The following is a 22,723-nucleotide window of genomic DNA, read 5'->3' as shown; positions in this document are numbered from 1 at the left end:
AACGGCTGGCTCTCTCCCATTCTGTCTCCCTTCTCTCTTTGCTTTCGGGACGATAAGCCCTCAGCAGTTACAGTTCCCTCTATCAAACCTGTTTAAATCTAGGTAGTAGCAAATGGCTTTACTTACCTGCTGAATTCAAGTGGATGGTTTCCAGTGGTCCAAGGAAGGCATATCGTAGACCCAGACCCTCTGACATAACTCGGTCAATATCTTTAGCCGATAGTACACCATCGTGAACCAAGTGGTAGCATTCGTTAAGGACCGCAAACCTGTGAATAAAACAAATAGGGGGCAGATTATTTTTGGTAGCGTACCCAGTGTTGGATTTATATTTTCGACTGGAGTTTAACCAGCCCTCTTCCCAAGATCTCTCGATGAGAGTCGCACAGGAAGAGACATCAACAATAGTAGGGTTGATAGAGAGAACTGTAACTGCCAAGGTCTTATGGTCCCAAAAGCGAAGAGAGAAAGAAAACAGTATAGGAGAAAGCCAGCCGTTCCGAGAACGAACCTTGAATGTTTAGGATAAAATCCGCCCCGGGCGAAGAGAAAAGAAGGACAGTATAGGTAGGAGAAAGCCAGGCGTTCCGAAAACGAACCTTATTCTTTAAGATAAAATCTGCCCGCGCTTACAAGGCAAACAGCAGACACGCTACCTTCCAAGCTAATTAGGCTTTCTACCTATCTCTACTTTATAGTGGTCCAAGGAAGGCATATCGTAGACCCAGACCCTCTGACATAACTCGGTCAATATCTTTAGCCGATAGTACACCATCGTGAACCAAATGGTAGCACTCGTTAAGGACCGCGAACCTGTGGATAAGTCATATAGAGGCAGATTATTATTGGTAGGGCACCTAGTTTTTCCCCCCAAGAGGTTTGATAGAACTGTAATTGCCAAGGTCTTATCGTCCCGAAAGCGAAGGGAGAAGGAAGACAGAATAGGAGAAAGCCAGCGTCAGAGAACGAACCTTATCTTTTTAGGGTAAAATCCGCCCCGGACGGGAATCAAACCTGCAACCTAGCGCTTACAAGGCAGACACGCTACCTTCCAAGCTAACTAGGCTGACTACCAATTAAGGAGCTCGGTAGCGCTCCGCCCCGCCAAGTCAAGAAAGTTTGAGCGCGCTACTAAAAATATAATACGCCACAGAGAAAGTAGCCTTTATCAGGTAGTTGTAGAATGTAGAAGGATCTCTACTTCATGAGAGCAGGAAAAGTACTCACTGTATTCGATTGAGAGCGAAACCGCGTATCTCTGTAGTCAATGTAACAGGCTTCATGCCTATCTCTGTCATTATTTCTCGCGTCCTTGTTATAACGCGTTCCGAGGTCCAAGCAGCAGGGACTATCTCTACCAGAGGGATGAAATAGGGAGGGTTTACCTAAGTGAACGAAAAATAGGGAAAGTTTACTTGAGATGTTAAATTTCAGTGTGTTTTGTTTCTTTTTTGATCAAATGATCATCTATTATCGATTATCTTATATGAGCGGTTGCCCAATCCAAAATAAATTATAGTGCGGACCAACCACTAAACGATAATAATAATATGACCTAAATTCGGTGGTCTTAGATGCTGGACCTCAATCTCTATTGGCATATAACCTAAATCCTTTTTATTATTGAATTATATTGGGATGCGAGCGGAAAAATGGCCTTTACAACATACCTACATCATACATACGTTTGATCAAATGATCATCTATTATCGATTATCTTATATGAGCGGTTGCCCAATCCAAAATAAATTATAGTGCGGACCAACCACTAAACAATAATAATATCACCTAAACTCGGTGATCTTATTAGATGCTGGACCTCAATCTCTATTTGCATGTAACCTAAATCCTTTTTATTATTGAATTATATTGGGATGCGAGCGGAAAAATGGCCTTTACGACATACATCATACATACAAGTAGATACATACTTGAATTATTATTTCTTCATTACAGTGTGGGTCGTAAACTGACTCAAATTACAGGGTGGGCTATTATAAACTCCTTAACTTACAGGGTGGGCCACTATGAACTGACTCCGATGTGTCGAGTGTTCGGACAGAACTGAGGGCAGAAATGAGGAGGTGGAGGAGGACAGGATGGTATTGGAGGACATGAAGATATCGATAGCTCTGTAGACTTGATGTTTGATTTGCAGGATCTCTGGAACGCTCTCCTGAATAAAGATGGCGTCTTCAAGACATTCTCGAAGCACAGGAGTTCCTGGAACATGGCAAGGGTTAAGTTTAAGTTTATAGTATTACGGGTCAAATTTGTTGATGAAATCATCTTTTAATAAATGGGCTGAACCCACCACACACACACCACACCCATGTGATTTTTGGAATCGTGGATGCATAAGGAGTAAGAATAACTAAAAATTTCACAATTCTACGCAATGTACAGACAAATCTACAATTTCTGGCAAGGGTTAAGTTTATAGTATTACGGGTCAAATTTGTTGATGAAATCATCTTTTAATAAATGGGCTGAACCCACCACACACACACACACACCACACCCATGTGATTTTTGGAATCGTGGATGCATAAGGAGTAAGAATAACTAAAAATTTCACGATTCTACGCAATGTACAGACAAATCTACAATTTTATTTATATAGATTGTAATTTAATAAAGGAAGGACGGGCTAAAAATCAACCAATCACATTGCTTAATCCGAAAGTTAAACTTAACCAAGTGTAAACTCACTTAATGGCCCCGGACCTGAATTAATCACATACCTGAAATCAAGCCAAATTGCTCCTCCGGACTCAGCGAGCCTTTGAGGCATCCCTTCTGGTGATAATCTTGCAGCGTGTGTTGAATCGTGTTCTTAGCATTCTCAATCTGTTCGCTCAGAACATCGTAGAGTGACACCTTGTATCCTGCACTGGCGAATATCATGGCCCAGGCTTGCCCTATGAGACCACTGTGCCGGACTCAGCGAGCCTTTGAGGCATCCCTTCTGGTGATAATCTTGCAGCGTGTGTTGAATCGTGTTCTTAGCATTCTCAATCTGTTCACTCAGAACATCGTAGAGTGACACCTTGTATCCTGCACTGGCGAATATCATGGCCCAGGCTTGCCCTATAAGACCACTGTAGGAAAGAAATGAAATATTGTTGAGAAAATAAAGACAAAATAAATATAAAAAGAAATTAAAAAGGATCCTGATATGAGTATCTTATGAGGATAAAATTTCATGTCACACCCTTCCACACTTCCACTTAGATGAGCGCCGTCAATATTGAGAAAATAAAGACAAAATAAATATAAAAAGAAATTAAAAAGGATCCTGATATGAGTATCTTATGAGGATAAAATTTCATGTCACACACTGCCACTTAGATGAGCGCCGTCAATAGCATAATAAATAGACACTATGGAATTTATTTCTACCGGTATTCTATCATGCTTCTAGAATACTATACCTATCAGAGTTATCAACCTTTATTTTCCGTATACCTACCTAGTACTACATACATGATAGGTACTTACCTACCTAATTCAAATCAAATTATTTTATTTACGTTTGCATTGCTCGACATCTCTTCGTCATATTTCTATCCAAGAGCTTAGATACTTTTCTGAGGAACCTAGATAAGGGATTAATGCCTGGGCCAAACTCCCAGATTTGAGTTAATTCAGTTATCACCCACTTTCAACTGGGACTTCGGGCCCCAATTTCGAAATTTCACCGGGGACATAGCCGGGTTGAACCCTATCTAATATAGAAATATAGATTAAAATCGTCCCAAACTTACCACCCCACGATCAAGAGAGAAGGAAGACAGGATAGGAGAAAGCCAGCCGTTCCGAGAACAAACATTATCCCATCAGGATAAAATCCGCCCTGGGCGGGAAAGCTGGCAACGTTCGACATCCCACTTTCAACTCGGACTTCGGGCCCCAATTTCGAAATTTCACCGGGGATATAGCCGGGTTGAACCCTATCTAATGTAGAAATACAGATTAAAATCGTCCCAAACTTACCATCCCACGATTGCCACTTTGCCTTTGTTTGATAGATGAGACGCCATAATGTTACTCCAATGATCACCTGTACACTGATGGAGTCTTAATGAACGAATCCACTTATCAATTCCAACGTAACTTGGACTTTTCTATCACGGACAATAAATTCGCTGATAACAGAAATACAACATTCTAGGGAGAAATGTACGGGATTGATAAGACAATTTAGAAAAGAGGTATGTATAATTATTACAATCGCTAACGAATTTGTAAACAATGAAATAGTTTGGGGGCCTGATATGTTAGTTTAGTTAGTTGGGTATAGGTAATATTTGCTAATAATGTAGAGCTGGGGCCCACTTCTGATAAGTCAGGTGTTACCTTTAGTTTAGTCCTCAAGTTAAGTGAGCTATGGGGAAATACAAGACGAGTTAATAATATTGTACCTAAGTATTCGAAAATGGCAGAAAGAAACCTTAGTAAGTACAGCATCCCTGTAGGTAGGTATTATCAAAAATATCCTAGCTAACGATCTTAATTAGTGACATACCCAAATATTCGTCCAGAAACCAGCCGCACCCCATGTTGCTTACCTTCAGTTTTCAGTAGGTAGTAGGTACTCCTATGACGATTTGGTTTTTTCCGAACTTTCGTATCGATCGCGCCTCGGATGTAAAATGGCACTTTGTTTTTAGCACGTAAAACGTCGCAAATCACCTATTTAATTGATTCGAGATATGAATTATCACGCGTTTTTATAGAAACTAGTAGAAACCTACCTGAGGTTTTTAGTACTCAGTTTAATATCTTATTAGGTAGTATCTTCTTATAATCTATTTATAGCCTGAAGAAAGGACGAGATTTTTTTAGAAGTTTGACGGGTAGCCTCAAACTTTCTCATAAATTACTCGTATTAATATTACGATTAATATTTCGAAATTATAAAAACAGTAAATATTAGTAGTAAACAAGGCAGAGTATTAAGAATATTTAGATGTGTCAAATAAAGTCTTTCTTACCTTCTGATCTCTGTTCTCAGGACTCACTTCAGACTGGAAGATACTACTTGATCACTCGATTATTTGTCTAATAAAATAATCTGATAGGCAGGAATCTATCTTGTAACGTCACAATATCAAATTCTCAACACGAATAACTAGTCTCAGTCCAGAGTAATTTGAATAATTTCATCTATAGGGTGCCGGGAGAGTCTCAACAGGATTTTTCTATCCGACAGGCCAACAGGGTGTGAGGAAAGTTTAAACAGAACAATATTATTTCACAGTCTCTTCATGATTGAGTTTGAAATCCTTGGGCCGAAAGGTAAAGCCTGGCGAAACGCAAACTTCAAGTTGAGGCTTTGATTGGCGGAAATTTAACCTTGAATTTCGCCATCCTCCGGCCCAGGGACACTTTTAGTCTATTATCCTAAAAGTGATCTATGTTCATCTTAAAACGAACCTCTATGTAAAATTTGAGTGACTTGGGTCGAAAATAATAGCAAAGTTCTGGGTAGCTCGAACTTTTTTGGAGCTTAAACTTTGATCCTAAATAAAGGCAGAACGTTACATATCTTAAGCCACGGTCCAGGAATACTTTTGCTATAGCTACACCCTAAAATGAACTCAAATCTCAAATGTCAACACCTAAATCTCAGATAGATTACTAATCAGATTGATGAAGACTTCCTCCAGCAGGCACGGTCAACAACAATAGCATCTCACTGATATGAAACAGGCATTATTACTTTCCATTATCTACCTATGATGTAGGTATCTTATCGTCCCACAAAATCGAAGAGAGAAGGAAGACAGGATAGAAGAAAGCCAGATGTTCTGACAACGAACCTTATCCGTTCAGGATGAAACCCGGGCGGGAATCGAACCCGTGGCCTAGCGCTTACAAGGCAGACGCACTACCGGCTAAGTTAACTAGGCTGGCTAACTTGTTCGGTGAAGTGAAGTCTTTTGGTCTCATGAGCAAGCCTTCCTCCAGTTGTGTAATTGGCGTTTACGTATATTATGTACTTTCTCACCCTGGGGGGGGAATTCCAAAAATTATAAGCATTTAGGGTCCCCTGAATGTGTCCCTGTGGGCTGGGATATACGCCAGTGCCAGTGCCTTCAGTGAAGTCTTTTGGTCTCATGAGCAAGCCTTCCTCCAGTTGTGTAATTGGCGTTTACGTATATTATGTACTTTCTCACCCTGGGGGGAAATTCCAAAAATTATAAGCATTTAGGGTCCCCTGAATGTGTCCCTGTGGGCTGGGATATACGCCAGTTCCAGTGCCTTTTTCCTCTGTCAATAATGTTGACCTCTCGGTTTCAGGCTCTAGTCCCAGGACTGGAAAAGTACCCCAACCTAGCCAAATACTTCGATCTTTGCAAGTCCTCATTCAAGGGCATTAGTCATGACGAAGAAGGTCTTCAGGCATTCAAAGGACTCGTCCAGCAGAAACTGTCCGGAAAATGAACATCTGATGGCGTTGTCTTTTCAGTGTTGGACTTTGTTGTCTGTTGGTCTTTAAATCTATGATATAGAATTATGGTTATCTGAGAATGAGGAAGCTTGTTATTCGAGTATTAGAGGTCTATCAGGAATAACTCTTTTCGCATTGTTTGAGTAGGTATTGGTGGAACTGAAAAGTGATAGTTCATACCATGTAAAATGTAAACAGCAGGAATGGGTTCGAATTTCACTTGAGGTTAAGAATTCTCACTCTCGAACTTGCGCTAATCTTTATGAACCAAGTGAAATTTCGTCAAAGTAATGTTACTAATGTTTTTAGTTAGTTACTACCGATGATCAAAAACAGACAGGTACCGCCTATCTACCTACATAATTATCAGAGTAATGGTTTATTTATTTTAATTAGTATTAAGAATATTTAGATGTGTCAAATAAAGTCTTTCTTACCTTCTGATCTCTGTTCTCAGGACTCACTTCAGACTGGAAGATACTTGATCACTGGATTATTTGTCTAATAAAATAATCTGATAGGCAGGAATCTATCTTGTAAGGTCACAATATCAAATTCTCAACACGAATAACTAGTCTCAGTCCAGAGTAATTTGAATAATTTGATCTATAGGGTGCCGGGAGAGTCTCAACAGGATTTTTCTATCCGACAGGCCAACAGGGTGTGAGGAAAGTTTAAACAGGACAATATTATTTCACAGTCTCTTCATCATTGAGTTTGAAATCCTTGGGGCGAAAGGTAAAGCCTGGCGAAACGCAAACTTTTTTCAAGCTTAGGCTTTGATTAGCGGAAATTTAACCTTGAATTTCTCCATCCCCAGGGACACTTTTAGTCTATATCCTAAAAGTGATCTATGTTCATCTTAAAACGAACCTCTATGCAAAATTTGAGTGACTTGGGTCGAAAATAATAGCAAAGTTCTGAGTAGCTCGAACTTTTTTGGAGCTTAAACTTTGATCCTAAATAAAGGCAGAACCTTACATATGTATCTTAAGCCATGGTCCAGGAATACTTTTGCTATAGCTACACCCTAAAATGAATGGTCAGTAGTGAGAGAGGTACCATTAGGGAGCTAAGAAAAGAAGAGGTTTTGTGGAAATTACGTTGCATGTATGGTAATCATGTAATTTATAATGAATTGATGTTCATTCCAGATCAATTATAGCATGTCCATGCAGCGGATATGTACCTATACTTCTTTTAGGGTGCCTAGGAGACACATTAAATTATTTTAATGTAAATGTAAGTGCCTGCCTACATAATTATGATTTTTTTTTTTTTTTTTTTTTTTTTTTTTTCATAACACCATAACAAAGATTTTTTTAGCCACTTCTATTTGTTAATTCTCAATAGAAACAAAATAGGTTCAAAGCTTTGATACCCCAAAATTTTCACGAAGTGTTCCTCAAATTTTTAGACACATGGCAAAAACCGCCATAAGTCCGCCCTCATCCCAAGATAGCACACTGAGCGCTGAAGAGCTTCGGATTGAAAATGATAACATTCGAAATCACTTCCGCGCTGTCTATCGAGACTACGAAGTCGAGAAATTAGCTCGTGTTCAAGCCCAGAAAGCATTTCGTAATCTGATGATCATGTATGAGACCAAAAGCAAGAAGTTTCGAAATGCCGTCAACAATCATAGACAAACGTTTGAAATAGTGAAGGAAATGAGAGAGAAATATTGTGAGCTGAAGAAAATAACAGGTAAAAATACTATTTATTTAAGATAATGCTTCATAGAAAAATTAACCTTTGGGTTTACAGTCTCATGTTGCCGACAGGAAGTTGAGCCATTTTTTGGACATTTTTATATTTTATCCTATCCACGCTTGCGTGTAAAACAAAATATCTTTCAAAAAACTTTTAACATGAAACTGTAAACCTGGGGGGGTAAACATATGTATTACAGATGACAATATGAACGAGCTTAAAACTGCAAACGAAGCCAATGATGTTCTCAAGCGGATTCTGACACAGGAGAAGAGAAAAATAGACAAAGTGAAAAACGAAATGAATTCACTAAAACAATCAAACGACCATTCAGCGTGCGAACTTGTTTTAGAACAAGAAACCAAAGACAAAGAAGAAGCTCTAGAACAAATCAAAGAGCTTAATAAAAAAATGGAGGACATTACAAAAGAACGAGACTTTGCGCAGAAAACCAACAAAGATATGAAGGAGAAAATGCTCGAGTTAATCAAGATCAAGAATGAATTGGTAGAACAGAACAATACTCTACTATTCCAACGTAACACGATGCAATGTCTACTCATGGATAAGGATAAACAAATACAGCAATTGGTAACTAGAGATGTGATGGAAGATCCGGTCGTTCTGCACAAAATGGAAATGCTAGAGCGATCTCACCAGGCTGAGAAAGACACTTTGAAAGCTCAAGTGGAAGCACTGACCAAAACCATTGAAGAACATGACAAAAAAGAGGAAGAGCTCCAGAATACACCTAAATCTCAGATAGATTACTAATCAGATTGATGAAGACTTCCTCCAGCAGGCACGGTCAACAACAATAGCATCTCACTGATATAAAACAGGCATTATTACTTTCCATTACCTACCTACGAAGTACCTACTACCTACATTGCGGAGATTAATAATTTTTATTTTGAAAATATTTTTTTTTATGAATGCCTAACAAATATTGTGTGTATGCAATGTGCCGTACTTAAAATCACAAATTTTTCCATACCTAGGTACTATCTAGTAGTTTTTAAAGACCGAGTGGTCAACACTATCCCAAGACCAAAGATTGGTAACCGCTTGCTGGCACTGATCTAAAGTTAGAAGATGCGCTCACATATGTACGAGTACCGTTATAATCCCTACTCCATAAATTGGGCACAGTATAAGTACCCACTACCAGGATCGACCTTATGTTTTTTCAATTCCGGGATTCCGAATTAGAAAACCATGGATCCTCTATCATTTTAATAGTTTTCTAATCGATACCTACCTACACATCCCTAGCCAGCCTAGTTAGCTTGGTTAGTAGAGCATCTGCCTTGTAAGCGTTGGGCCGCGGGTTCGATTCCCGCCCCAGGCGGATTTTATCCCGAAGGAATAAGTTTCGTTCTTGGAACGGCTGGCTTTCTCCTATTCTATCTTCTTTCTACCTTCTATTTCGGGACGATAGCAGTTACCTACAGTTCCCTCTATCAAACAGCTTAAAAAAAAAATCCCTTCTAACTTTATGTTGTATAATACAAAGAGTTATGCTTGTTGCGCACATTGTTGTTTGCAAGTGACGCAGGTGGTAATGATACTTGACAAGAATAATGTAAGGCATGAGTTGTAAAACAGCATTTACACTAGGTAACTATTTATGTTTGATCATAAGATCGATCAAACGTTGCGCGAGACCCACTTTGAACTTCGTTTTTTTTTTTTTTTTCAAACTTAAGCAACGTTTTTTCTTTTAAACATTTTACAGGAAATTTGTAAAATGAATCAAATCAGACCCAAATCCACAGGATCTTGTTTAGACTGCGAGAGTAAAGCGACTTTTCAGTCTCATTCTGGCAGTTTGTACAGCGTACATTTACATTCTATGTATGTTATTCGCGGTTGACTCTAATTTAGACTCACCTAATTAAAAAAAAAAAAAAAAAAAAAAAAAAAACATCCCTTAACTGCAATAATAGATAGGTACCTATGCTTGTTGCATTGTTGTTTGCAAGTGACGCAGGTGGTAATGATGCATGACAAGAATAATGTAAGGCATGAGTTGTAAAACAGCATTTACACTAGGTAACTATTTATGTTTGATCATAAGATCGAACAAACGTTGCCCGAGACAAACTTTAAACTTCGTTTTTCATTCTACCGGAATCCTTTGATATGGGTTCCAGTCAATGTCGATCGACACCGATCTAGGTGGTTTATTTTTTCAAACGTAAGCAACGTTTTTCTTTTAAAGATTTTACAGGAAATTTGTAAAATGAATCAAATCAGACCCAAATCCACAGGATCTTGTTTAGACTGCGAGGGTAAAGCGACTTTTCAGTCTCATTCTGGCAGTTTGAACAGCGTACATTTACATTCTATGTATGTTATTCGCGGTTGACTCCACTCACCTAAAAGAATTTAGAGTTCTCTATGGGGCTATGGCGTTTCCGGTCCCATTCAAAATTCAAAGTACGGCCCTGCAATTCCTACTTCCAATTGCCGGCACATACACAGATTAACTCAGTCACAAACAGTCCATAGTCATACAATCTCTTAGCTTCAAGCTTCAGTCACTGTTTAGACGTATCTAATTTAGACTCACCTAAAAGAATTTAGAGTTCTCTATGGGGCTATGGCGTTTCCGGTCCCATTCAAAATTCAAAGTACGGCCCTGCAATTCCTACTTCCAATTGCCGGCACATACACAGATTAACTCAGTCACAAACAGTCCATAGTCATACAATCTCTTAGCTTCCAAGCTTCAGTCAGTGTTTAGACGTGGTACTGGTATTAACAATCTCTTTGATAACTCTCTATTATTTTATCAGTGTGAATTTTTGTCTCGATTTTTATTCAGAGGTGAGTTTGTGCTTGATTATTTTAGGTAACTGCTGATTATAGGTATTTTCATTTTATTTTTTGGCCTTCTGTATACTCTTTTAGAAGTATGGTGTTGAATGGCATGGTACCTATAAACAGTTAAATTTTAATAAAATTAGTCTCATGAGGATTGAGGACTCTTAGCTGTTGGTCAAAATTTCGGGTATACCTACATCAAGGGAAGATAGCTTAAACCCTGCTTGATATAGGCGGAAAAGGTAGTTGTCCCCTCACAACCTTCCAGTTATTCTCTCGCCCTAGGAATATAGCAAGGGTTTCCAACTTCCATGTGTATGCGGGCCACATGCTACATTGGGAGGTACTTCGCGGGCCACATATGTACATAGGGGAGTATCGTAGGAAACTCCCCCCCCCCCCCCCCCCTTTCCTTTTTTTTTTGTGTAAAATTTTTAGAACGGAAACCCCCCCCCCCCCCTCACAACTTTTCAGAAATACAGACTGATCGAATTTTGAGCGCCGCAGGCGAAATGTTTCTCCTAATTGTAGCTGAACACTAAAGGAGGTAAGTTTCCATGACTCAACGTACAAATCCCAAAAAGCTTCGCGGGCCACATGTGGCCCGCGGGCCGCTAGTTGGAAGCCCCTGTCCTAGAGTGGTAAAGATAAGGTTTTCGAGGAATGTCTACCGTGTGTTGTGATTAATAAGGGTATCGCCAATAAATTATTGATTGTTGGTTATTCTTGGTTGGTGGTTATTTTAGATGGCCACGGGGGCCCGGCGGGCCGCTAGTTGGAAACCCCTGGCCTAGAGTGGTAAAGATAAGGTTTTCGAGGAATGTCTACCTACCGTGTGTTGTGATTAATAAGGGTCTCGCCAATAAATTATTGATTGTTGGTTATTCTTGGTTAGTGGTTATTTTAGATATCTTCAGATATGGGTCTAATTCTGCACGAAATCATTGCCAGTCCTCCAGTAAGAGCTGTCAAGTTATGTTTGACTGAATTGGGACTTGAAGCGGAGTACAAGACTTGCAACCTGTTGGCCAGGGAGCAATTTAGTGATGAATATTTGAAGGTAAGAGAATTCTACAGTAGGTGTGTCCTAGAAGTCTTGTGAGGTACCCCTTTATCTTTAAAACAGGTGAATTTTTGAATCCTGATATATCCTAGAAATAGGATAAGGTTTATGGCCCATCTAGTGATGGCGTCAAAAATATTTACAGAGGTAAGAGAATTCTACAGTAGGTGTGTCCTAGAAGTCTTGTGAGGTACCCCTTTATCTTTAAAACAGGTGAATTTTTGAATCCTGATCTATCCTAGAAATAGGATAAGGTTTATGGCCTATCTAGTGATGGCGTCAAAAATATTTACAACTTGGGGTCAATAAAGAAGCATCTTTTCCATCCTCAGTCGGCGCTCAAGTTCAATCATATTTTTGGTCTGAAAGTCTAGTCTTCAAGACTAGGTCCTTTAGAGTAGGTATATTTTCTTAATTTTCTCATTCGCAATATGTAGATAATAAGTAGATTTAAAATATTTCTTTCATTTCCACAACCATTTGCCTACATGATTATGTAACACCAGGTAATACTTAATTGCTTACCTTATTTTATATGCCTATGGTTCTAAGGGAATAAGACCTTAGTCAGACTGTGGGGGGAAAAGGGACTTTTCAGTCCTATCCCAGCAGGATAAACAAGGTATATTCTATTCTATTCTAATATGAATCTAATTAACAATAATTCACCAGATAATACCCATCAACAATAAAGAAGCATCTTTTCCATCCTCAGTCGGCGCTCAAGTTCAATCATATTTTTGGTCTGAAAGTCTAGTCTTCAAGACTAGGTCCATTAGAGTAGGTATTTTCTTAATGTTCTCATTCGCAATATGTAGATAAGTAGATTTAAAAGATTTCTTTCATTTCCACAACCATTTGCCTACATGATTATGTAACACCAGGTAATACTTAATTGCTTACCTTATTTTATATGACTAGGGGTCTAAGGGAATAAAACCTTAGTCAGACTGCGGGGGAAAAGGGACTTTTCAGTCCTATCCCAGCAGGATAAACAAGGTATATTCTATTCTATTCTAATATGAATCTAATTAACAATAATTTACCAGAAAATACCAATCAATTTTTTCCCCTCAGTTAAACCCCCAGCACACCGTTCCCACATTGGAGGATGGAGACCTTATCGTCTGGGATAGTCATGCTATCAACGCTTACCTGGTATCTGCCTATGGCAAGAATGATGCCCTGTATCCCAAGGACCCTAAAGTTAGAGCCCTGGTCGACCAAAGACTTCACTTTGATTCCGGAGTACTTTTCTCTGCGTTGAGAAACATTGGGGTGAGTAAAACGTTTTGCAGTGACTTGTATCTGGGCTGGATACCCATCAATTTTTCCCCTCAGTTAAACCCCCAGCACACCGTTCCCACATTGGAGGATGGAGACCTTATCGTCTGGGATAGTCATGCTATCAACGCTTACCTGGTATCTGCCTATGGCAAGAATGATGCCCTGTATCCCAAGGACCCTAAAGTTAGAGCCCTGGTCGACCAAAGACTTCACTTTGATTCCGGAGTACTTTTCTCTGCGTTGAGAAACATTGGGGTGAGTAAAACGTTCTGCAGTGACTTGTATCTGGGCTGGGTTGCCCTTAGGGCCTTTGATAATTCAAATAATTTTAAGTTACCCAACTTGTGGCTCGTATTTGGGGGATTTTTGGGTAGTAGGTGAAACACAAAGGTGAGGTCAATTGAGTGACACTGGGTTTTGTAGAGAACAAGATTTTCAATGTCTGTTCAGAAGGCTATCTCTGCAGTTAAATAGATAATATATAATCTAAAATTCAATCAATGGGTTTAGGGCCTTTGATAATTCAAATAATTTTAAGTTACCCAACTTGTGGCTCGTATTTGGGGGATTTTTGGGTAGTAGGTGAAACACAAACGTGAGGGCATTTGAGTGACACTGGGTTTTGTAGAGAACAAGATTTTCAATGTCTGTTCAGAAGGCTATCTCTGCAGTTAAATACATAGGTAATATATAATCTAAAATTCAATCAATGGGCGGGATTATTACCAACCTAAGGCCATCTCTGCCATCCAATCCTGAAACTAGTTTTATTACAGCTACCTATAAGTATTCCCCTACTTGACTTACCTACGAAAACTCCTTATAAATAGCTCTGCTTCTTTTTCTCCCAGCTCAAAATTTTCTTCAAGAACGAGAAGGAAATACCAGAGGAGGACAAGTTGAGGGCCAGAGAGGCGCTGGACTTTGCTGAGAAATTCCTGCAGGGGAGGAAGTTCATTACGGGCGACACCTACAACATTGCTGACTTCTCTATCTACACCACTGCTTCAGCATTGGTGGTAAGTTTTTTTGATAGAGGGAACTGTAACTGCCAAGGTCTTATCGTCCCACAAAATCGAAGAGAGAAGGAAGACAGGATAGAAGAAAGCCAGATGTTCTGACAACGAACCTTATCCGTTCAGGATAAAATCCGGGCGGGAATCGAACCCGTGGCCTAGCGCTTACAAGGCAGACGCATTACCGGCTAAGTTATCTAGGCTGGAGAGAGAAGGAAGACAGGATAGAAGAAAGCCAGATGTTCTGACAACGAACCTTATCCGTTCAGGATGAAACCCGGGCGGGAATCGAACCCGTGGCCTAGCGCTTACAAGGCAGACGCACTACCGGCTAAGTTAACTAGGCTGGCTAACTTGTTCGGTGAAGTGAAGTCTTTTGGTCTCATGAGCAAGCCTTCCTCCAGTTGTGTAATTGGCGTTTACGTATATTATGTACTTTCTCACCCTGGGGGGAAATTCCAAAAATTATAAGCATTTAGGGTCCCCTGAATGTGTCCCTGTGGGCTGGGATATACGCCAGTTCCAGTGCCTTTTTCCTCTGTCAATAATGTTGACCTCTCGGTTTCAGGCTCTAGTCCCAGGACTGGAAAAGTACCCCAACCTAGCCAAATACTTCGATCTTTGCAAGTCCTCATTCAAGGGCATTAGTCATGACGAAGAAGGTCTTCAGGCATTCAAAGGACTCGTCCAGCAGAAACTGTCCGGAAAATGAACATCTGATGGCGTTGTCTTTTCAGTGTTGGACTTTGTTGTCTGTTGGTCTTTAAATCTATGATATAGAATTATGGTTATCTGAGAATGAGGAAGCTTGTTATTCGAGTATTAGAGGTCTATCAGGAATAACTCTTTTCGCATTGTTTGAGTAGGTATTGGTGGAACTGAAAAGTGATAGTTCATACCATGTAAAATGTAAACAGCAGGAATGGGTTCGAATTTCACTTGAGGTTAAGAATTCTCACTCTCGAACTTGCGCTAATCTTTATGAACCAAGTGAAATTTCGTCAAAGTAATGTTACTAATGTTTTTAGTTAGTTACTACCGATGATCAAAAACAGACAGGTACCGCCTATCTACCTACATAATTATCAGAGTAATGGTTTATTTATTTTAATTGTATTTTGTGTTTCCATAAACAATGTAAAAATTAAATATGTATAAGGATTCAAAATCCTAAATATTCGTCACTCCATGTTTTATTTTCTAGGTTAAAATTTGTGTACGAAATACCTCCACAACTTTACTTTCTTATAGGTAATCTCGATTATCTCTATCAAACCATCAGCTCCATTTAAATGACTGGGTGTTCTTACCCTGCGAATAACTCTAACCCACGACACTGCATGAGTGCATGCCATTCCTAGAACGATACCAAAGCATGATTGACAGAATATACCTACCTAGTAATCAGCCAATTTCATCACGCACAGTCTCTATCTCTACTGTAGATGAAGGAGGCAATTACAAATTCATCATCAAAGCATTAGGTGCTTCTGTTAGTACCCTCTCTACTGTAGGAACATGATTGTCTGTGGTCAGTAGTAATAATAATAATAATAATAAAAAAAATACTAAAACAGATAGGTATGTATAATACAACCTGCATTAAATTTAAAACACTTGTCTTATTCTTTAGATCACAAATTTTAGTCTTCATTGGTTTTTATTAAAAAAAGATCCATAGTTTTTTTTTTAGTATTTTGAGAAGGGGCTAACATCTTTGCCCCTCGAGTATCTTTAGATTTAGACTATCAAAAAGAAGTCCATTCTTTCTTCTTTTGTGTCACTGATCATTCCCATCATTAAGTTAGTGTAGTAGGTAAGTCGGTACTCAATTATGCTGAAGCTTTCTTATCGCCTTGATTGCAGCATTTTCCTGAAAACGAAGACATTGTTGTTACTTAAGTGCTATACTCTACCTATATAATACACCTACATACATCATAAATTAAGTACGAAGAAATCTTACCATCAGTAAAAACCAGCAATCACCTGTGTAGGTGGGTAACACCTACTCATACAAATTTCCACAATGTTACACTAGATGACTCCCAAGGAGGACCTCTATGGTAAACTTACCATCATCACAGCATTTGCAGTTGGGTCCACAGTTGCAATTGGAATTCCCCGTTATTGCTCACCTTCTCTCTTTCGCCCTTTCTCCCTCACTCTCCGTTCTCCCCCTCTCCCTTTTCTATTTCTCCTCCTTTCGTCTCACTCCCCGTCTCTCTCTCCCCTCCATTTTAATTCTATTTAAATTTCTGTTCCAGGACCATGCTCGGGCACCAAATAAACAAATCAAACCTCCATGGATTTTGATCTAAACTGTTTTGATCATTATTAAATCCGTTCGAATTGAAATCTATTTGAGAAATGAGGGGGGAGAGGAAAGGAGAATCATGTATTTGTGAATACATTTTTTTTTTTTGGAGAGTTCATCCTAATTCCTATGGAAGTCAAAGTGTTAATAAAATGACATTCTACCCTTAGTTTTTATCGTAGTAGGAAACGGATTGTAACTCGATAAGAATAACTCATTGTGGACATGGCGGAGTTTTACATTTCTCAGTCAGGGTTTCTCAGCTTTCTGAAGCACCGTCCACAGTTTGGACAATCGACTAAAACACGTCCATTCTAGTCACTTATAGATAAACCTTATTACCTAAATAGATAAGGTTCGTTCTCGTAAGGCTGGCTTTCTCCTATCCTGTCTTTCTCCCCTCTTCGCTTTCGGGACGATAAGACCTTAGCAGTTAGAGTTCCCTCTATCAAACCTCTTTAAAAAAAACCCCTACGAAACACGAGACCTTGCTTAGACTGCTGGGGTAAAGGGACTTTTTAGTCTCATCTCTGTAAAAAAAAAAAAAAAAAACTCTTGTTCATGGAATCTTCAAAGTAGGATAATTGTGGTTTTATGACGCCAAAGGAATTAGGTGTCAATTTTTTTGATAGAAACCCGCAGAAACCATTGAATGGATCTTGACAGATGTCTGTCTGAGCTCTGAGTTCCTGGCTTGATTCTGTTGCTCTCAGCCTTATAAGGACAATAAAATTATTGGGTATCCAATGCAATTTTAAACATTTTGAACCAAGATCTCCAGAGTATACAAACGTTGTTACCTCTAGAGTAGTTAAACTCGTGAAGTAAGAGAAATCAGCAATACTAATGACGTCAGAAGCAATGTATTTTCTTCCCTTGAGAAATTGTTCTGTGGTGGCGTAGATGGTGCGAATTTTCCCCACGGTTTCCTCGTCCAGATGAGTTGCTTTCTTTGAGAAAATGTTCACCTGAAAAACCAATATTGTTTGAACTTTGAAATTCCCTGAAAAATTCAAGAAGATATTTGAATTTCTTCAAATGTGTAGATATCTTCTTGAAAATTTCAAGAAGATATCTACACATAGTCCAAACCGTCGAACGACGAGGTGAAGAGGTGAGTGAATCTATGTTGTCAAGGATTTACGGTTTCATTCGACGTTGATCGACGAGGTCGACCATGTGTGGACAAAGCGTTATGTTTCTCAATTCCAACTTCTACATTTCTCAATTCTTTTGACTTTAGTAATGCCGCTACTGGCCGCTAGAAAACTATCCTCAGGACACTGAATGCAATTCGAAAATAGACTGCAAAGAGACGGAAAAAAATTCAAATAAGTCAGGAATTGAACTCATGACCTCCAATGTACCAGTCTATTCTAGTGTTATACCATCCCAGTCACAGAGGTACCTACTTGTTAGTTAGTTACTACCGATGATCAAAAACAGACAGGTACCGCCTATCTACCTACATAATTATCAGAGTAATGGTTTATTTATTTTAATGGTAGGTATTTTGTGTTTCCATAAACAATGTAAAAATTAAATATGTATAAGGATTCAAAATCCTAAATATTCGTCACTCCATGTTTTATTTTCTAGGTTAAAATTTGTGTACGAAATACCTCCACAACTTTACTTTCTTATAGGTAATCTCGATTATCTCTATCAAACCATCAGCTCCATTTAAATGACTGGGTGTTCTTACCCTGCGAATAACTCTAACCCACGACACTGCATGAGTGCATGCCATTCCTAGAACGATACCAAAGCATGATTGACAGAATATAGGTACTTACCTAGTAATCAGCCAATTTCATCACGCACAGTCTCTATCTCTACTGTAGATGAAGGAGGCATTAGGTGCATTAGGTGCTTCTGTTATTAAGTACCCTCTCTACTGTAGGAACATGATTGTCTGTGGTCAGTAGAGAACTTTCAGGGCCAGTGGCTGAATGTCCGAATAAAATAGAAGACAGAGCTAAGAGAGAAAAGGGAGAGGAGAGAGGGATGATAGAGAGAAGGGAGTTGAAAGATATAGAGAAAGAAAGTGAGAAAGAGAGAGAGAGAGAGGGAGAGGGAGGGAGGGAGGGAGGGAGAGAGAGAGAGAGCACCCAGTAATACTAATCTCCATTGTTATCACTGTTATCAGACACTTCAATAGCTATTTTATTAAGGTACGCGATTATTGAAATTAGATACCTATGCAGCTATTGTAGATGGATATACGTATAAGTACCTATAACCTATTTTTTTTACTAATCAATATTGATCTCTAGAATTTCTATGATAGATAGGTTATCTGTTGTCAAAAACAACTTGACAAAAATTACATAACGTTGGAGTATTAGGCTGAGTACCTACCTATTAGATTAGAGTACCTACCTATTAGATTGGAGTACCTACCTATTATTGGGTCAGTTATTGTATATTAAGATCACACTGGACCCCTATAATTTAAAGTTATTCATATAAAACTTTGGCTCATGGTGGTTTGATATTGAAATTGCTCTTCCCCTTTGGTTTGCCTCTCTGCTGCAGCTCCTTTTGGATAGTTTTTTGTTCTGCCAGTTCTTCTGCTCTGTTCTGTCAAATATCTAGCTGTTGCACCAACCTGAAGTTCTAAAAATTCAGAACCTGAAGACAGTATCTAATGTTCTAAATACATGGACAGATTAGACAGTGTCTGATGTTCTAAATTGTCAAATAACCATAGAGAACCCTGTACGAAAAGCAAACTTGTGACAAAGATATCATTTTTATCACTTTTATTTTGTCATTTTCCACTCGTGATCTAGCCCAGGGTAAATATTATTGCAGATAACACTTTGCACACGGCCTCAAACACACGGCCCAAAACATAGTGGCAATATTTAAAACGCATTCACCAAGCTGAGTCGTCAGTGATTTAAACAAAGTCAAAAGGGATATAGCATCAGGAAAGTAATATTCCAAGTTTTCAAGTTTAATTAGGTACTTTTGAATATCTCCTCAAAAATGCCTGATCCATGCTGTGAAAGTGCCTGCAGTCAAGGTAAGCGGGAGCCGGAGCCGAAAATAAATAAATTATTTAAATAATGTACATCAAGAGTGCCTGCTTACTTGTACAAAAGTAGATAAAAAACACTTTTCTTAAAACTAAGCTTAAAACATGCTCAAAGTGGACTGTCTATTCGGGGCCTTGGAAGAAAATGTCGGCGGTATGTAGGTAGGAAGGTAGGGTACGGACCTACTAGCTATTTATGAAACGGAAATCAGATAAATACTTGCATTGGAATCTCCGAGCTCATTGGTTGTTGTAAATAATTTCATTTAATAGTATCAGAAATTTGAAAGTCAAACTTTGACACACAATATTACTCGTATCTCGTATTTGTAGAGAATAAGAGATTTGCTGTTATGGAAAATTTTTATTCATCTGAACGTATTTTCTCGATTTTTCAAAAGCACAAAACAAACTCGAACTGAAAACCAACACTGGTCTGATCTTCACAGACTCAGGTATCAGGTAGGTTCTACTATCAGTAGTTGGTACCCAATTGGTCCTCCTGTAAAGTATACCCATAGGGTACAACGCATAATGTACACATATCCTACAATTCCTACATAGTAATACTTGTGTTTATCTTATATCAAGGAAACAGTGTTGCCTAATGATTTTTCTTTGATTTTCTTCTAAGGAAAACCCCACATTGTGATAGGTATAACAACGACATTATAGGTATGTAGGTAGATATGTAATTACAAAATATTTATCCACCTACTAATAATTTCCTAGATATGTCTACCTACTTGGAAAATAATATTATCCTTAAACCTTTGGTGGATGTGTCAAAAAAACGAAAGAATTTTCCTTAGTAGATCAAAATATTAACCTTAGTGGGCATACCAATAGCAAAATAGTAAAAACAATATCCTTGGACCTTCGGTGGATGGGCCAGATCCCCGAAAAGAATTTGTCAGTGGATGTGTCAAAACTCCGAGAAAAGAAAATTATATTATCTTTATAGTGGATGTACCTGAAATTCTTTACCTAAATAATTATGTATTTAACTTACCTATTCATATGATTCCAATAATTGATGCAGTCACCATGGAGGAGGTAATTCTTTCCATGTACCTATCTAAACTAACTATGTTTGTATCGATGTACTATAAGCCGTATAAGCACCTAACAGAAGTCGGTAAGATATCTATGCGTATCTTTGGCGGTTTGACCAAGATAGCAGGTATGCACACGAGTACCTATACGCTACACGAGTAACCAAAGCGAACTACCTATTATGATCGTCTTCTATTCTTTACTACCTACTTAATATTTTAATAACTATTTTATACAGTTGATCAAACAGGTTATAAAAAAACGCAATGCGACGTTGCCAGCTTATAAAATAAGTCGACCAACTAAAGCTACATGCATCTGGCAACAATTCCAATTGATATTTTTAGATCCTTTTTCAAGGTTTTTCGATTCTTTCTGACTAAAGATGGAGAGTTTACTACATACTAATACATATATGTGTATGCCTACCTGAGTAGGTATACACATATATGTATTAATAATGGTAGGTAGGAGCTACGTGTTCTTTATCAGTTACATCGATCTTTGCAAGTCCTCATTCAAGGGCATTAGTCATGACGAAGAAGGTCTTCAGGCATTCAAAGGACTCGTCCAGCAGAAACTGTCTGGAAAATGAACATCTGATGGCGTTGTCTTTTCAGTGTTGGACTTTGTTGTCTGTTGGTCTTTATATCTATGATAGAATTATGGTTATCTGAGAATGAGGAAGCTTGTTATTCGAGTATCAGAGGTTTATCAGGAATAACTTTTTTTCGCGTTGTTTGAGTAGGTATTGGTGGAACTGAAAAGTGATAGTTCATACCATGTAAAATGTAAACAGCAGGAATGGGTTCGAATTTCACTTGAGGTTCAGAATTCTCACTCTCGAACTTGCGCTAAACTTTGTGAACCAGGTCGTTCTGCACAAAATGGAAATGCTAGAGCGATCTCACCAGGCTGAGAAAGACACTTTGAAAGCTCAAGTGGAAGCACTGACCAAAAACATTGAAGAACATGACAAAAAAGAGGAAGAGCTCCAGAACATGATAACAAATAAGAATATGGAAATACTAAACATGCGTCGAAATAACGAAGAGTTGAAACGCTTGGAACAAGATCACCGCGTTTTCGTGGAGAAAGACGAGATCGAACTTAGAAAAAAAGAACAGACCGTCATGTCCCTCATAGAAACAACAAAACGGATGAAAACAGAAATGAACGCGATGCGAGACAAATTCGACAATCAGGACAAAGAGATAGCTGAACTTAAAGAAGAAATCCGAAAGAAGGAGATGGAGATCAGTGTGCTAGGTAAAGCCAAGACATTGTACGAAGATAAAATTAAAACTTACCAATGTGAAAAAGAGTCTGTTTGTCATATTGCGAGGGAATTTGAATTACAAGTTGAATGTTCACGAGCGAGACTGAAAGAACTGGAGAATTACAAATATGCTTTGGATAGACAGCTCACTGAACTCAGAGAAGAATTGCAGCAAGAAAAACAGCATAATCTAATCCAGGAGAAAATGTTGGAGGACAATAGGGAAACAGTGAAAATCCTAAAGTGTCGATTGAAACAGTGTTGCTATCATCTACACAAGAGCGAATGCTATGGCTGAAAATGTACACTAACGATTTATAATGGGCTACAATTCTGTCATTAATAAAATTAAAGTTGTTAATTGTTATTACAATACCTATGTTTGAATATTTTGACATGACCAAGTACCTATATTGAATATTGAGATTTAAAAAAAAAAATAATAATAATAATAAAAAAAATACTAAAACAGATATGTATAATACAACCTACATTAAATTTAAAACACTTGTCTTATTCTTTAGATCACAAATTTTAGTCTTCATTGGTTTTTATTAAAAAAAAGATCCATAGTTTTTTTTTAGTATTTTGAGAAGGGGCTAACATCTTTGCCCCTCGAGTATCTTTAGATTTAGACTATCAAAAAGAAGTCCATTCTTTCTT

The 22,723-nt window shown here is 38.4% G+C and overlaps 3 protein-coding genes and 1 long non-coding RNA gene across 13 annotated transcripts; 2 read left to right on the top strand and 2 right to left on the bottom strand.

Moving 5' to 3' along the window:
• Positions 1-13: 13 nt before the first annotated feature.
• Positions 14-7,039, bottom strand: LOC103512794 (lambda-crystallin homolog). 7 transcript variants are annotated; one of them, XM_026826181.1, is made up of 7 exons: positions 4,572-4,730; positions 3,997-4,148; positions 2,953-3,101; positions 2,745-2,783; positions 2,015-2,223; positions 1,228-1,385; positions 14-269 (listed from the first exon to the last, which is right to left on the bottom strand). In XM_026826181.1, exons 2-7 carry the CDS (start codon positions 4,041-4,043, stop codon positions 119-121), a joined length of 753 nt encoding a protein of 250 aa, XP_026681982.1. In that variant the 5' UTR covers positions 4,044-4,148; positions 4,572-4,730; the 3' UTR covers positions 14-118. The 7 variants fall into 7 exon arrangements, with proteins under 7 accessions (XP_026681982.1, XP_026681983.1, XP_026681985.1 ...); XM_026826182.1 differs by lacking the exons at positions 2,953-3,101; positions 4,572-4,730 and adding an exon at positions 6,895-7,039 and having other exon boundaries at positions 2,745-2,932; XM_026826184.1 differs by lacking the exons at positions 2,953-3,101; positions 4,572-4,730 and adding an exon at positions 6,895-7,002 and having other exon boundaries at positions 2,745-2,932; positions 3,997-4,170.
• Positions 7,040-7,737: 698 nt separating this feature from the next.
• Positions 7,738-22,709, top strand: LOC103512793 (intracellular protein transport protein USO1-like). Its single transcript, XM_008477580.3, has 3 exons — positions 7,738-8,164; positions 8,370-8,788; positions 21,654-22,709. Exons 1-3 carry the CDS (start codon positions 7,879-7,881, stop codon positions 22,356-22,358), a joined length of 1,410 nt encoding a protein of 469 aa, XP_008475802.2. The 5' UTR covers positions 7,738-7,878; the 3' UTR covers positions 22,359-22,709.
• On the top strand, positions 10,845-15,549 carry LOC103512792 (glutathione S-transferase 1). 4 transcript variants are annotated; one of them, XM_017445566.2, is made up of 5 exons: positions 10,845-11,002; positions 11,917-12,059; positions 13,140-13,340; positions 14,201-14,368; positions 14,934-15,549. In XM_017445566.2, the coding sequence occupies exons 2-5, from the start codon at positions 11,919-11,921 to the stop codon at positions 15,075-15,077; spliced, it is 654 nt and encodes a 217-aa protein (XP_017301055.1). In that variant the 5' UTR covers positions 10,845-11,002; positions 11,917-11,918; the 3' UTR covers positions 15,078-15,549. The 4 variants fall into 4 exon arrangements, with proteins under 4 accessions (XP_017301055.1, XP_017301054.1, XP_017301051.1 ...); XM_017445565.2 differs by having other exon boundaries at positions 10,849-11,002; positions 11,907-12,059; XM_017445562.2 differs by having other exon boundaries at positions 10,853-11,002; positions 11,895-12,059.
• LOC108252820 lies at positions 15,988-16,485 on the bottom strand. The gene is made up of 2 exons (XR_001809599.2): positions 16,442-16,485; positions 15,988-16,238 (listed from the first exon to the last, which is right to left on the bottom strand). It is a non-coding gene; the product is annotated as an uncharacterized LOC108252820 (long non-coding RNA).
• Positions 22,710-22,723: the final 14 nt, after the last annotated feature.

This window comes from Diaphorina citri, unplaced genomic scaffold (assembly GCF_000475195.1).
Source record: "Diaphorina citri unplaced genomic scaffold, Diaci psyllid genome assembly version 1.1 scaffold884, whole genome shotgun sequence".
Lineage (NCBI taxonomy): Eukaryota > Metazoa > Arthropoda > Insecta > Hemiptera > Psyllidae > Diaphorina > Diaphorina citri.
Note: the sequence above shows the minus strand (reverse complement) of the source record. Positions and strands in the feature narration are given on the sequence as shown.